At 36.4% G+C, this 13,232-nt stretch overlaps 1 protein-coding gene across 6 annotated transcripts in view; it reads right to left on the bottom strand.

The window, feature by feature from the left end:
- The window catches only part of CNOT1 (CCR4-NOT transcription complex subunit 1), a 56,521-nt gene that overhangs the window by 3,477 nt on the left and 39,812 nt on the right, over nucleotides 1-13,232 (bottom strand). For 3 of the 6 annotated variants that reach the window (XM_019664465.1, XM_019664468.1, XM_019664467.1), the window contains exons 25-36: nucleotides 12,380-12,571; nucleotides 11,699-11,841; nucleotides 11,052-11,160; nucleotides 10,781-10,950; nucleotides 9,885-10,137; nucleotides 7,482-7,730; nucleotides 6,353-6,516; nucleotides 6,041-6,158; nucleotides 4,824-4,925; nucleotides 2,004-2,177; nucleotides 990-1,139; nucleotides 122-302 (exon numbers count right to left, since the gene is read on the bottom strand). In XM_019664465.1, the coding sequence (XP_019520010.1) occupies nucleotides 122-302; nucleotides 990-1,139; nucleotides 2,004-2,177; nucleotides 4,824-4,925; nucleotides 6,041-6,158; nucleotides 6,353-6,516; nucleotides 7,482-7,730; nucleotides 9,885-10,137; nucleotides 10,781-10,950; nucleotides 11,052-11,160; nucleotides 11,699-11,841; nucleotides 12,380-12,571 (2,005 nt within the window). The remainder of the gene's footprint in view (nucleotides 1-121; nucleotides 303-989; nucleotides 1,140-2,003; nucleotides 2,178-4,823; nucleotides 4,926-6,040; nucleotides 6,159-6,352; nucleotides 6,517-7,481; nucleotides 7,731-9,884; nucleotides 10,138-10,780; nucleotides 10,951-11,051; nucleotides 11,161-11,698; nucleotides 11,842-12,379; nucleotides 12,572-13,232) is intronic. The other 3 variants (XM_019664469.1, XM_019664471.1, XM_019664470.1) reach the window with 1 other exon arrangement.

Genomic DNA, 13,232 nt, shown 5'->3' with positions numbered 1-13,232 from the left:
TCAGTCAGAGCCATAAACATTGCCAGAACATTCTTTCTATATTGTGGCTTAACGTATTTTTATGACTGGACTGTGGCAAACGTGCAGAGAACTTGACAGGGGACTAGCTGGCTTCACTCACCTTCGGTGTCCAAGTCCACGGCCAGGTTCTGGAATATGTCCATGTGAGCCGAGTGGGTGATCGTGCTCATTGAAGGTGTGCTGCCCTTGTTGTGGATGTGTGCAATGGCCTGAGTCCCCACATAGAGCACCAGTGCATTGATGAGCTGGAGGTTGTAGCGATTGCCAGGCTCATTGGATACCTTAAATGAGCAAAACAGAAAGCTCCTGACTTATTCTCAGAGGATTGATTCAGGCACCAGTATCTCTAAATCCTTTTTGTGCCTTCACAGAAAAGCTGGACTGCTCTCAATGTTCTTTATGATACGAATTTTAGAAATTTTCCTGAGTTTGTTGAAGTTATTTAATACACAGCTGCCCAAGGATACTAGCTGTGTCAACAACAAACATGATTTCTCTTAAGAAGCCAAAGCTTTACCAGATACCAGCACAAAAGCAAACCTTAGGAAGTCGAAGTAAGCACTATCTCAAGTATAAAAAATATTTGGAGGGGAAAAGTAGTGGTTCCTTGGCGCGGAAAGACTGGAAAGGCAAAACAACTTCAAGTCATTTTCTATACAGCAAATCAAACCATTTCTTTAGAAAAATCTTGGAATACTGACAGGAAATGATAATCAACAGTATATTCTTACAGGAAATCAGTGCATTCTCTGGTCCAAGGTTACTAAGCTTTGTGTCACTAGTAAGACAAACTAGTTAAAAATGTATAATCCAGTTAATCTCATCCAACCATTAGTAATGACAGTGTGTTTTAAAATTTTTTGATCAGGTTGAAAAGACTAACTCCCAAACAGGACACACACAGGACTCTGCATGAAAAAGTGCTTTCTATGAAAAACATAGCTGAGAGTTAAGCCAAATCAATTAACCTGTAGGTTGCTGCGCAGATCAGATAGAAAAGTGACTGGTGATCGAGTTTTAAGATAGGAATCCAAATCCTTTTTGAACTGAGGTGGCATCACTCCAGTAAAGTTGGTGAGAATCCGGGGTGCAATGTTAATTTCACTCAACATATCCACCTGCCACAAACGAATACAAGAATCACAACCAGAAGCATTTGTAGGAGCTAACAGCAAATTGTATCTATGCTAGCAAGTGGTAAAATTATTTTTCTAAAACTACACATTATAAATTTCTTAAACAACAGAGCAACTTTTTATCAATCTTTAGTCAAAAGAGTTTGTACACAAAATGACAGTAATCTCTCATTTATGGTTTCTCTCTAAAATAAGTCAGGTTTAGGTACTTTTGTGAAGAGGTGTCTAACGTGCACCACTAATCATTTTTTTCCTGGACTTGGATTTCAAAATAGAGTCCATAATGAGATTCCTCACTCACCAAGAGACCTAAGCTTGGAAAAGATGCCCCAGCAGAATAAGACAATATCATATTTGCTCGTTTTAAAAACATTAAAGTGAAAGAAAAATAGAAAATACATAAGAATTACAGTACCCATGTCAGGTATGATTTTTAAGTGGTCCCTTTCCTCCTTTACTTGAATTTAAACAAAACACAATCACACACATACAAAACACCTGTGAAATACGGGCATTACAAAGGCCTTTTTCTGCAATTCTGTGCCATTGTGGCCACCTAGCAAATGACTGGCCTGACACCTAGGTTGAGGTTCTGTAATATAGCGAAAATTTAATATCAAAATTAATTGAAAATAAACTAGACAAATACTGGGAACCAATATTGAGCAACAAAATCACCCTGAAGGCTTAATAACATGACTGCTTCCCCCAGAGAGCACCCTTACCTAACAAATAACTTGTAAGTCTGAATGCTGGGGCAAGCGGGGTTAAACCACATAACCAGAGAAAGGACTAAAATATTATTAAGACATAACTTTCTTTTCCTTGAACTATTTTAAACTTTACCTTCAGATTAGGAGTAAAGGGGTCTGGGAGCCTCATGTTTCTTGGGAAGGCACTCAGGATCAGATTTCTTAGCTGAATACAGTTAGGTGGGATCACATCACAGAATCCATAATGGTAATCACAAAGGAACTCAGGGAAATCATGCAAAAGAACCAGCAGCACTCTTAAAGTGCCCTGTTTTTTTAAAAAGAGAAAAACATTGGCTGATTCCACACTAAGTAATAAAATAGGAATAATATTTTTACTATTATGACTTTAACGCAAGTAAAAAAGGCAAAAAGTGTACTTCAATAACAGCTGCAGGCTTTAACCACAACTAACAATAAAATCACAAGAGATTTATCAAAATATTTACATCTGCAAATCAGAAAAAAACTAGGTATGAGTTTATAACCTTAAATACATAAGCTAGAATACGTTAGACAAAAACAAAAAATAAAAATGAAATAAGCTTTTTTCTTCAGAAATTGGAAATGTAACAGCTAATGAAAACCAAAGAAAGAAGAGCAAAAATCAATTTTAAAAAAATAAGTACTGAAGTGTGTGTGGGTGGGAAGCAATCAAAGTTGTAAGTTGGTTCTTTGAAAAGGTTAATAATACTGATAAACCCTGCCACGACTGACAGGGAAAATACAATGCCAATATCAGGAATGAAAAAGGACCATCACTACAGATCCTACAGGCATGAAAAATAGTTCGAGACTATTAAACAATTTTATGCTAGTAAATTTGACAATTCAGATAAAATATACAAATTGAAACATACAATTTACCAAACCCAAACAACAAAAAAAGAAAATCTGAATAGTCCGTTATAACAAAGAAGTTAAACATATTGTTAAAACCCTTCCCACAAAGAAACTCCAGGCCTCAATGGCTTTATTGGCAAATCTTTACAAATATTTAAGAAAATATTAACACCATTTTCACAATCGTACAAAAATAGAATATTTTCTAACTCTGCATACCACTGATACCAAAACTTGGTATGAAAATTATTCAAAAATCCTAAATATTAGAAATATAAATCAGTCCTATATCCTGACCAGATGGTCCTGGAATGCAGTGGTGGTTTAAGCATTTAAAAATTAATCGATTTACAACATTAACAGAAAACATTCAATAAAATACCCATTTAATGATTTAGAAAGTCTCAGCAAATTATGACTAGAAAGGCATTTCCTTAATCATTATCTGATTAGATAACTATAGATTTTAAAAAACATTACACTTAGTGGTGAATACTGAAAGCTTTCCCCAAGATCATTACTGAAACAAGCATGCTATTATCACTATCTTCTATTCCCCAAAGTCCTGGAGTTACCGGCCAGTGCAATAAGGAAAGAAAAGCAAAAAAAAAAAAACTAGTTACAGGTTCGAAATGATTGTGTATATAGAATATACTCCTCCCTGCCAAATATACAGATAAACTCTCAGAAAATGTAAATTTAGGAAGGTGGCTAGAGACAAGGCAAATATACAAAATAAATTTTATTTCTATATGCCACCAACAAATAAATGAAAAATCTTAAAAGATTATCTTTTATAACTTCAGAAAAACCATCACATATGGAGGACTAAGTTTAAGGAAAGATGATCAACACCTTTATGCTAAAAACTACAAGCACTGCAGAGTAAAAGCCTAACTCAATGGACATATACATGTTTATGGATTGAAACACTCAATATTAAGATGTCTGTTCTCTCCAAATTGATCTACAGATTCAGTACAATCTCAATATAAATTCCAGCATGTTTTTAGAGGTGAAGCTCACTGCAAAGCTTTTAGGGAAATGCAAATGGTACAGAACAGCCAAAACAATGTTAAAAGAGAGCAAAGCTGGAGAGAACTTGTACTGGCCTAAGTATAGATCAACTAGAGAGTTATCCATAAATATGTAGTCAATTATTTTAACTCAGGTGCCAAATCAATTCAATAGAAAATGAAGGACTTAACAAATGGGGATGAAAAGCCTTATATATGTATTGTGGTTGGGGGACAGGGGTATAAGAAAGGGGGAGAAAACGTATCCCACCATTCATAAAAACCAGTTTTAGATAGATCACAGACCTAAATGTGAAAGCCATAAGTATATGGCCTCTTGGGCAGGGGCAGGGCGCTCACAAAACAGAATGCAACTTGGGACTGGCCAATTTTTTACACAAAACACAAAAAGCATTTAATAAGAGTAAAAAAATTGATAATTTTGATGTTAAATTTAAAACATCCTTTCCTCAATAGAGTGAAGTGAAAAGACAAGCCACAAGAGTGAGATGTTTAAAAATGTATCAACAAATGGCTTTCATTCAGAGTGTAAAGAATTCCTATCAAAACTAAGAAAAATGCAGATAACCCAAACAGAAATATGAGCATAAAACAGGAATAGGAACATCACAAATGGAGAATATCCAAATGGCCAATCTACACATAAAAACCTCATTAAGAAATCAAGGAAATGCAAATTAAATCCACAATGAGATCCTACTGTGTACAATGGCCCAAAAGGGGCTAAAATGAAAAACAGACAATACCAGGTATGAAAAGGATGTGAAAAAATAGTAACTAAAGTGCTGCTAGAAGAATTAACTGGTATTACATTTTGTTACGACTGGTAATATCTACTGAAGTTGAACATATGAATACCCTATGATCGAGTGCTGGTTATGCAAGTAGGTTTCATTTTTGTACTTTTCTAAATATGTTATGCTTCAAAAGCTTAATAACAAGACAGGTATTAGCCTCATATTCTCAGTTGAAAGTAGTATTTTTTTAAGTGTTTCAGTTTTAATTATTTTTATATATAACTCCAAATTAATTACCTTGTAGAGGATTTGCATAGGTTTGGTGAGTTCCACATTTCTAAGGAAAGGTGCTAAATATCTGAATAAATCAATCAGTAGCTGTGCATACATAGGCCATCCCTGAAAGAAAGAAATGTACATGAGTCATACTCAGCTGCTATTCTGCCACCAAAAAAGTTACACAAGCAGCTACATTGTGACTTCATAAATATAACTAGAGAATACTGACATAGTACCTCTCAAAGACTCACTGGCATTAAAAGGGAACACACATAATTATGGAGATAGTGGGAAATGATATTTGAAACAAACTTGCTCCAGAAATTCCAAGACATACAGGTCCTTGTGCCTGTACCAAAATTTAAAGAACAGGAGGGGGGGAAATAAGGAAATTTCAGACAGACACGAAACACTTAGCCTACTAAGAAACTGGCAACTAGGTCTGTTTTCTTAATTCCTTGTTTTAATTAAGTCCTGGGTCTCAACCCTATCTTTTCCCACTCACAGCTCCTCAGCTCCAGCCTGCTAACCACCCCCGAATTATAATAATTATGTTCATTCTTGGGTAATTTTATTCAATACATTGTGTTGCTCCTCCTACGATGCACTTCTCCACCAAACAAAACTAATTCCATTTAAGGATTATTTCACTTTCTTTTTTGCAAAACACGTAGTAGTCACATTTTCTTCTGATCTGAAAGGGCCAATTAAGGGTATTTTCTACAGTAGTCATTTAGTTGCAAGATAGATAGGAGAAAAACTTGTCATGTTAACTGTGCTTGTTCTTAATTACACTAATTACTCTTTACTAGAACTTGGTCCTAATTTCAAGTACAGTGACCAGTGTTCCTCAACCTTGAGTGTGAGAGCCTGTAGCATTCAGAGTGGGAAACTGTAAAGCTGGAGGTTCCAGAGCTCCATTACCCAGAGTTTTACATAGATGTCTACAGAGGTGAGCCAAGCTTTCAACTTTTTTAAAAAAGCCCTTAAGAGACTGACATAGGCGGCACACAACAGACTTGGAGAAGCAATACCCTAATCACTGAGGAATGGATCAGGCAGAGGAGAGGCAGTCAAGTACTTGTTAAGCCTCTCTCCATGACTTGACTCCATGTTCAATGGAAGAATTCCCAACTAAGCCTGGAAGAAGTATAATTACTATTAAGTGACTAATAGTGCTAAGAAGCCCCAGGTAGTTACAGTCTTCATCTGTAGGAGATAAACTGCAGCCACACCTTCTGCTGTGGCGTATGTGCCAGCATTCTTGCAATAAATATCCGATGGGAGATCAGTTCAAGCCAGGCATACACAAAGCCAGGAGCTTTGGTAGGCCTCAAGATGTGGAATGTATTGCTGAAAGAAGAAAACCTTTATCAGGAGCAAAGTATAACAAATATAGTGAACACATGAATATAAGTAAGTAGACAACATGCAAGCTATGTTATGAATAAATATGCCTAAAATCCATAAGAGTTCTACTTCTCAAATTTTGCTACATTAAAACAGCAATCTTTATCGGAAAATCTATTAAATTCAAAACTACTTACCAGAAAGCTGTAAGTGTCTGGAAATTAATGGTTTCCAATACATGCTCAGGAGCATTGAGTTCCAAGAGCAGCATGATAAAAATTCGATGGTAGGGAAGCTGCTGAAACTCACTTTGCCGAACGTCATGGTCCTGTAGGAGAACGCCCACTACTATACCAAGGACCTATGGAGCACACAGATTACAGCTTGTAAATCACGAAGATAATTCACTTACCACTCTCGTCATGCTTTTTTACCCTGCATTCTTAAGCTCCACTTTACAGGAAAGGATATATACCATTTGAATACAAAATTATATGCTGACAGCCAAAGGAGCCCATACAGATTTCATCTGCAGTTTTGTGTGTTTTCTTTGAATTTCAATATCCTTCAACCAGACATGTATATGCTCCACAGAAGCCCAGTGGTTTTACTAAGCTCTAGAAATCAACATGGCACATCATATTTTACCATGTTAATACTACCTGATGACCTGACTTTTCTGGTCAATTTTTTGACATGAAGTTGTCAAGAAGAGAACAGTTTATACTTCTCTTGTCATTTAATAGATGGGGGGCCAGGGAAGCTGTTAGGCTGCAGAAATGTCTCATACAAAGAACTGTCTTGTATTCCACTTGATTTTCCCATTTAACTGTGAGGAATGTGATAACCTACTTGTAATTACTCAAGACCAAACTCGAAGTTCACTTTTGCACTATTTTAGTATTTAAATTTCCAAGAATTCCACTGTATAAATCAAAAGAAAACTGTACTTTGTTCCTTTGCAGAAAAATCAAGACAAAGACTGTAATGTCACTCATGGCGTTTGAGTTGCCAATCTCTTATTAGTGAACATATCTAGCCATCCCATACAGTGATTCTGTGTATAAGGGCAAGTATCTTCTAGCAGAGTCAACACCAAACATTAACGTGCTAAAATGCATTGTACTGTGGGGTTGGGTCTTTTAGTTAAGGCATCATACTCTTCTAAAATTTGGTGATTATGTTTATATATTATCTATGAATTTAATTTCAATACAGCAAGGGGGGTGTTAACAAGATCTTTTGGGAGAGGGGTTGGGTAGGGGCCTTACAGTTTAGAAACACTGGTGCAGTGCACCAAGACTGAGGCAAGGAAGGATGTCAGACCTTGTTCAGCAGATTAATCTTTGTGACAGTGTTGGTGGCCTCCCCTGAGTGCTTCACTAGCAATGCAATGAGTCGGACAAAGGCATCCAAGTTGTGATAGCACTTGGCTCGGATCATGGTGGGATTAGCAGCAGGATTGTGCTGCTGCTCTGCCTGAGCACGGTAACTGATTTCAACACACATTTCAGTACACAGACGAAAGAACCTTGTTATGAGGTCATCAGTCTTCAGGATTCCTTGCTGGTGCATCTACCAAGAGAACAAAAATATATAAAGACACAATGAGATAATATACAGATAAACTTTTTCATGTTTAAGAAATATTCTCTCATTTATTCCTGTCATATTTCCAATTTTTACTTTGTAAAAAAGCTGTCATGAAAATGACTTGTCCGTTAAAGAACCATGACAGAATTCCTTTAGTTTTAAGTTTAACGGAAAACGGAGAAGATGGAAATTGAGAAAGAGGTAACAATACTGCAATTTTGAACAGTCCGCAGCCAAATAATATGGAAAATTATGCAAATCAAACCAACTTTTAGTAATTCAAAGTCATATTAAGACATTTTGTCCAAGGTGTATTTCCCCCAAGGAGGAGATTAAATTATTTTACTTTCTCACAGAATTTAAGATAATTTCTTCCAACTTACTTAACCAATACCCAAGTTTTTGAAACTCCAACTAGCTGTGCCAGGAAAATCAGGTAATACTGTATAAGTAGATACCCAATGAAAATACCCATAGATCATTACCAACTATTTTAATGTAAATTAAGTAAAAATAAAGTGGAATGGGCAAGTTTATTTTTGTAAAAAGGATAAAGTACAAATTTTATGACATATGATCTGAAGTGAAGCAGAGCAGAGAAATTATTTGGCTAGTACAAAAGGAAAAGACATGGTAACGAACATTAAGGCTGCAGAAGGAGGGAGTCAGTGCTTACTAAACAAAGAAACCAAGCCCAGGATGAAACTTAGCCCAGGATTATCTTGGAAACTTAATTTAATGTCCCTTAATAAGCAATAAAACAGCTGAATTGACAATTGGCTTGTAACCTAGCCAAGACAGAGGCCAGCAAAGGGACTTCCAGTACATTGAAATCTGAAAAATTAACAGGGGAGAGGAAACGAGGACCAACTTCTGTGATCAAGATGGAGCACGAGGAGGAAAGAAAGAATTCTCCAAAGATGCAAAAGAGAAAAGTGTAATACATTATCTTTCAACTGGAGAGAAGAAATGAGAATTAATAAGCCAGCAGGAAGAGCTGAGACAGCTGCCACATCCATACCCATGAAATACCGATGATCACAAAACCAATTGACTCAAAATTCTTCCATCCAAATCAAACTATAAACATGCATTAACAGCTTTTCAATAGTTATGTTTTATAATTCCCTGTATTCTTTAGGGGAGAAACTTAGTATGATTTACTAAGTAACATTCATCTTGAAAAGTAAATCCAATTTCTAACAACTTCTAAAATTCAAATCAGCTCTTCCACCACATTCAATTGTCATTTATTTTATAACAGATTTAATTTATAATTTTCTTTGGTGCACACCTAGAGCTTTGGGTCTGTTTGAAGAAATATAATGGTAAATCTACAGAAATAAGCAGATATCTCTCCCTGAACAAACATTACAACAGACCCAATAAAGGAATTCTAAGCGCAGTTCAGGAAAAGCACCACTCTGTCAGCCAAGTATGATCAGCACACACTGACTACTAGATCTGAATCCCTTAGTGGATGGGCGCAGCCAGTGACGCTCAAAACAGAACGCTAAATGGCACCATGAGTCTCTTTCTACGTTGTTTTCTATTTATCCTGTTCAGAGATATTCCTGCCAAACCTAGATTTTCAGCAGGAGACTTGTTTCCTAACACTTTAACTCAAAGTTCAAATTGAATGAAAATAAATACTGGAAACTATTTCCCAAAAAGAACATGTTAATCAGTTTTAAGTAGATAAGCTACTTAATTTAGAAAATACAATAAAAAGCTCTACCATTTAAATATTTAAGTTTTTTGTTTTGTTGTGTTTATTTTTTAAACATGGGCTATTAGAACTTTACTTATTAGCCCATAATCCCATCAATGCTATTATCAAGATGGTGAAATTACTATAGATACCTGGCAATTTCATTCTTCATTATCTGACCCATTTTATTTTGAGGCTGTGACAATTGAAATAGGAAAACTAGAACTAAAGGGGGATGACGAGGAATATTGGCTTTACTGCTTAGTGACCAATGATGAGGAAGCAAATAAGCTGTATCAATTTAACAGGGTAATGATGATGACATTTTTGGTTTACATGAGTATGGAGGTAACTGACCACAGGTACATAATACTGAACTTTAATATTGGAGGAATCACACCCTACTTATGTTGAATAAAAAGCACCTTTCTTTCCAAAAGCTCTACCTGTCCAACAAACGCAGAGAAAGCTTTGGTACTGTCACGGCCAGCTGCTGCTGAATGGTAGAGATTCACCCATTCCCTCAGAAGATACTCTGCCTTCTCCCTCAGGCCTGGAGGATCATCGTACTCTGAGGCTTGAGAGATCCCAGAATGCATCATAAAGTTAGGGCCTCCATGAGCACGATCAATCATTGCTTCATAGTTGGATCGCACTACTTCCATCAGCTGGGGCAATCTAGTACAATAAATCCAGAGTGAAAATCAGTCTACTCATGGTGTGATTTCAGACAATACAACTGGACAATTTGCTTATTAGAAACCACAAGATTGATGATCACTTTACCATTTCCATATTTAAACAAAACTATCCTTTGTCTCTTAATATCTGGTTTATTCATGAGGACATAATATGCAAATGACTGACCTCAGTTAAGCCACTTTTTGGCCAAAAAATGGTGCCCATTGCAATGGAGCTGATGTTTACAGTAAACAAGTATTCACTGCACGCCTATACTATATGCCATTGTTTTTGTTATTTAATTCTCAACAGTTCTTTGATATTAGTTCCACTTTATATAAGAAACAGGCTTACAGAGGTATATCAACTTGCTGAAAATCAGGGATTTTAAGTGGCAGAGCCAGGGATTAAACAGATGACTGACATCAAGTCTAATACTATATCTACTGCTCTACAGCAAGAAGACTCAGCTGTTAGTTAAGCTTTCATACTTCAGGGGACAGTTATTAGGTCTCACTAAAGCTTCCCATATGCTGTAGGTAAAGCAGTTATAACAGGTAATGTTAGTAAGTCTGCACATTCATTTCTAAAGCTCTTAGACTGCAGTATACACATGAATCCCAAGCATTTTCATCCTCACCCTTCTGGAGCATTGCCTCTGGAGTGAGCATTAATTCTCATGAGGGTTTCAATGGTGTGGAACAGATCTGCCTCAGTAATATGGGCAACACTCCTTTCATCCACCAGCAGGATTTTTACCAATTGCATAGCAAATGCCACAGCCATGTAGTTTAAACCATTCTCCATTGACTGCCAACACAGAAAGCACAATATAAAAAAGACAACGGTTATAGCAAACATTTCCCAACTTCCAGAGTCCCTTTTCCTGTTTAAGTAAACCCCTTCCATACCTGAGCCAGGTGAAGATCATACTGCTGCATATTAACCAAATGATTGCGAATTAACAACTCCACTGCCTCCACATTATATTTATATTCATCCCGACATTCAATTAGGCACCTAGAAAAAGACAATTAGGCACCTAGTGTTTCTTTATTCAGATAGGCTTATCCATACTGTATCAAGTAAAATAAAGAGCCCGTTTTAGTCAATGGTAATTCATTCCAAATTAAGGATGTCTTGAGAAGCAACTGCAAATCAATATCCAAGATTCAAAATAGCGAGTAATGAAGGACAGCCCAGTCTTAAAACTCAAGCTTTGCCCTCAAAGCCTAGACAAGAACATTTCATTTGACATTAAAATGTTAAAAATTTTTTTAATTAAAAAAAGACATTAAAATGTTTATATATGAACACCACTGCTATAAAATCTGTGAAGCCTTTTTAAACCAATGATCTACAATTTACTCCCCAAAGCAAGGTATGGATTTTCTGTATTCGTCATGAGTACCAGAGGGAAAAGACAACCATTCAACAATTAGGAATTTTAAATGTCCCATTCATCTTCCAGAAAAAAGGGAAACCTCCAGACCTAAATAGGGCCGTGTATGTCAGAAGGCAGTCCAGTAAGTATTTTTATTCTAAGATGGCAAATGACCTTGTGATCTGTTTGTTACACCACGGAGATCCATATGCCCGGCCATCTTGAAGAGCTTTTAAGACCAAGAGGTGGCATTCCCTGTAGCGCAGCAGTAGGTCAGCATCAGCACCACTTGTGGCATCTAGTAAGCCCTCTACAGCCTGTGGAAGAAAAAAGTGTTCAGAACCATGGAAAATATAGAACTCGGCCCAACTATCAAAGACAAAAAACAAATCTTAATGCAAACTTCTAAGGCCTTGAGTTACTCTCCACTCACCCAAACTCTTTTTATTTACCTAACACACACACTCTCTAAGTTCTATCTAGTTTATGCTCACTCTACGTTCTTCACTGTCATAAACGGCTCCACTGTCCCTCAGTCAAAATCCACCTACCCCGCACCTCATTAACCAAGTACTTGGATTAACCTGTCGCTCAAAATCTGAAGGGCTCTTTTTAAAGTTTCTTAATCATATTCCCAGAGAATCTTACCTTAATAGAAAAAAATTTTTTCTCACTTTATCATTTCTAACTACCATGACTATATTCTACTCTGGAGTAAAATCACCTGCTTATTACAGTACTGAACCTGCTTTATATTAATTTTTAAAATCTTAAACATAATTTAATAGATGATAGCACAGGTCACTGTTGTTTACAAACCTAGTTTCTTCTAAAAGTAACAGTTTAAGAACTAACCTTCTGGAGCAATCCAAGAGCAGCTATGGCATCCCGAGAATTTCGAGATAATACTACAACCTCCAAAAGACTTCTAAGGGCCTGAGCTTGAGGATTCATGGCCAAAGTTGGTGGGATGGCATGTAGGTGCTGCTCCAGTTCCGTAATGCACTTATCATAAATTTGAGCTACATCATCTGTTGCCCAAGCTTGCTGTTTTAGAGAAGGAAACAACCAATAAAAAGAGAAGCAAAAATTGTAAAGATTTTTTCCACTGGTACATGTAAAAATTGAAAAAGTCTGTTGCTATGTTTCCTCCCCTTATTTTTTCATCAAAATATGGAAAGGCTCTTCCATTCCCCTTTCTGAACTATGCCATTTGATAGGATACTGCAAGGTAGGCATGGGTAGAGGGGTATTTCATTTAATAGTGGAAACCAACACAATCAAGTGATCAAAGAGAACATGATAAATAATGGAATAGGCGGAGGACAGCATCACTTGTGGCATCTAATAATCTCTCTACAGCCTATGGCCATGGAAAACATAGTACTCAGTCCAATTGTCAAAGCCTGATAGGAACGAAGTAAGAACACAGCATCATTTCTAAGATATTCCTATCAAAGATATACTAACCTGAATCTATTCATGAGAACATTTCGGACAAACCCAAATTAGCCCATTCTAGAAAATAACTGGCTTATACTCTGCAAAAGTATCAAGGTAAAAAAAAGAAAGAAAGAAAAAAATAAAAAATGAGGCACTATACGAGACTGACCTGAGGGAAATTTTAAAAATATGACAACTAAATGAAATGTGAGAACTGAAACAAGTCCTTTTACTATGAAAAGATATTATTGGGACACTTAGTAAA

This window comes from Hipposideros armiger, unplaced genomic scaffold (genome assembly GCF_001890085.2).
Source record: "Hipposideros armiger isolate ML-2016 unplaced genomic scaffold, ASM189008v1 scaffold_423, whole genome shotgun sequence".
Classification (NCBI taxonomy): Eukaryota; Metazoa; Chordata; class Mammalia; order Chiroptera; family Hipposideridae; genus Hipposideros; species Hipposideros armiger.
This window is presented reverse-complemented; position numbering and strand designations above follow the sequence as displayed.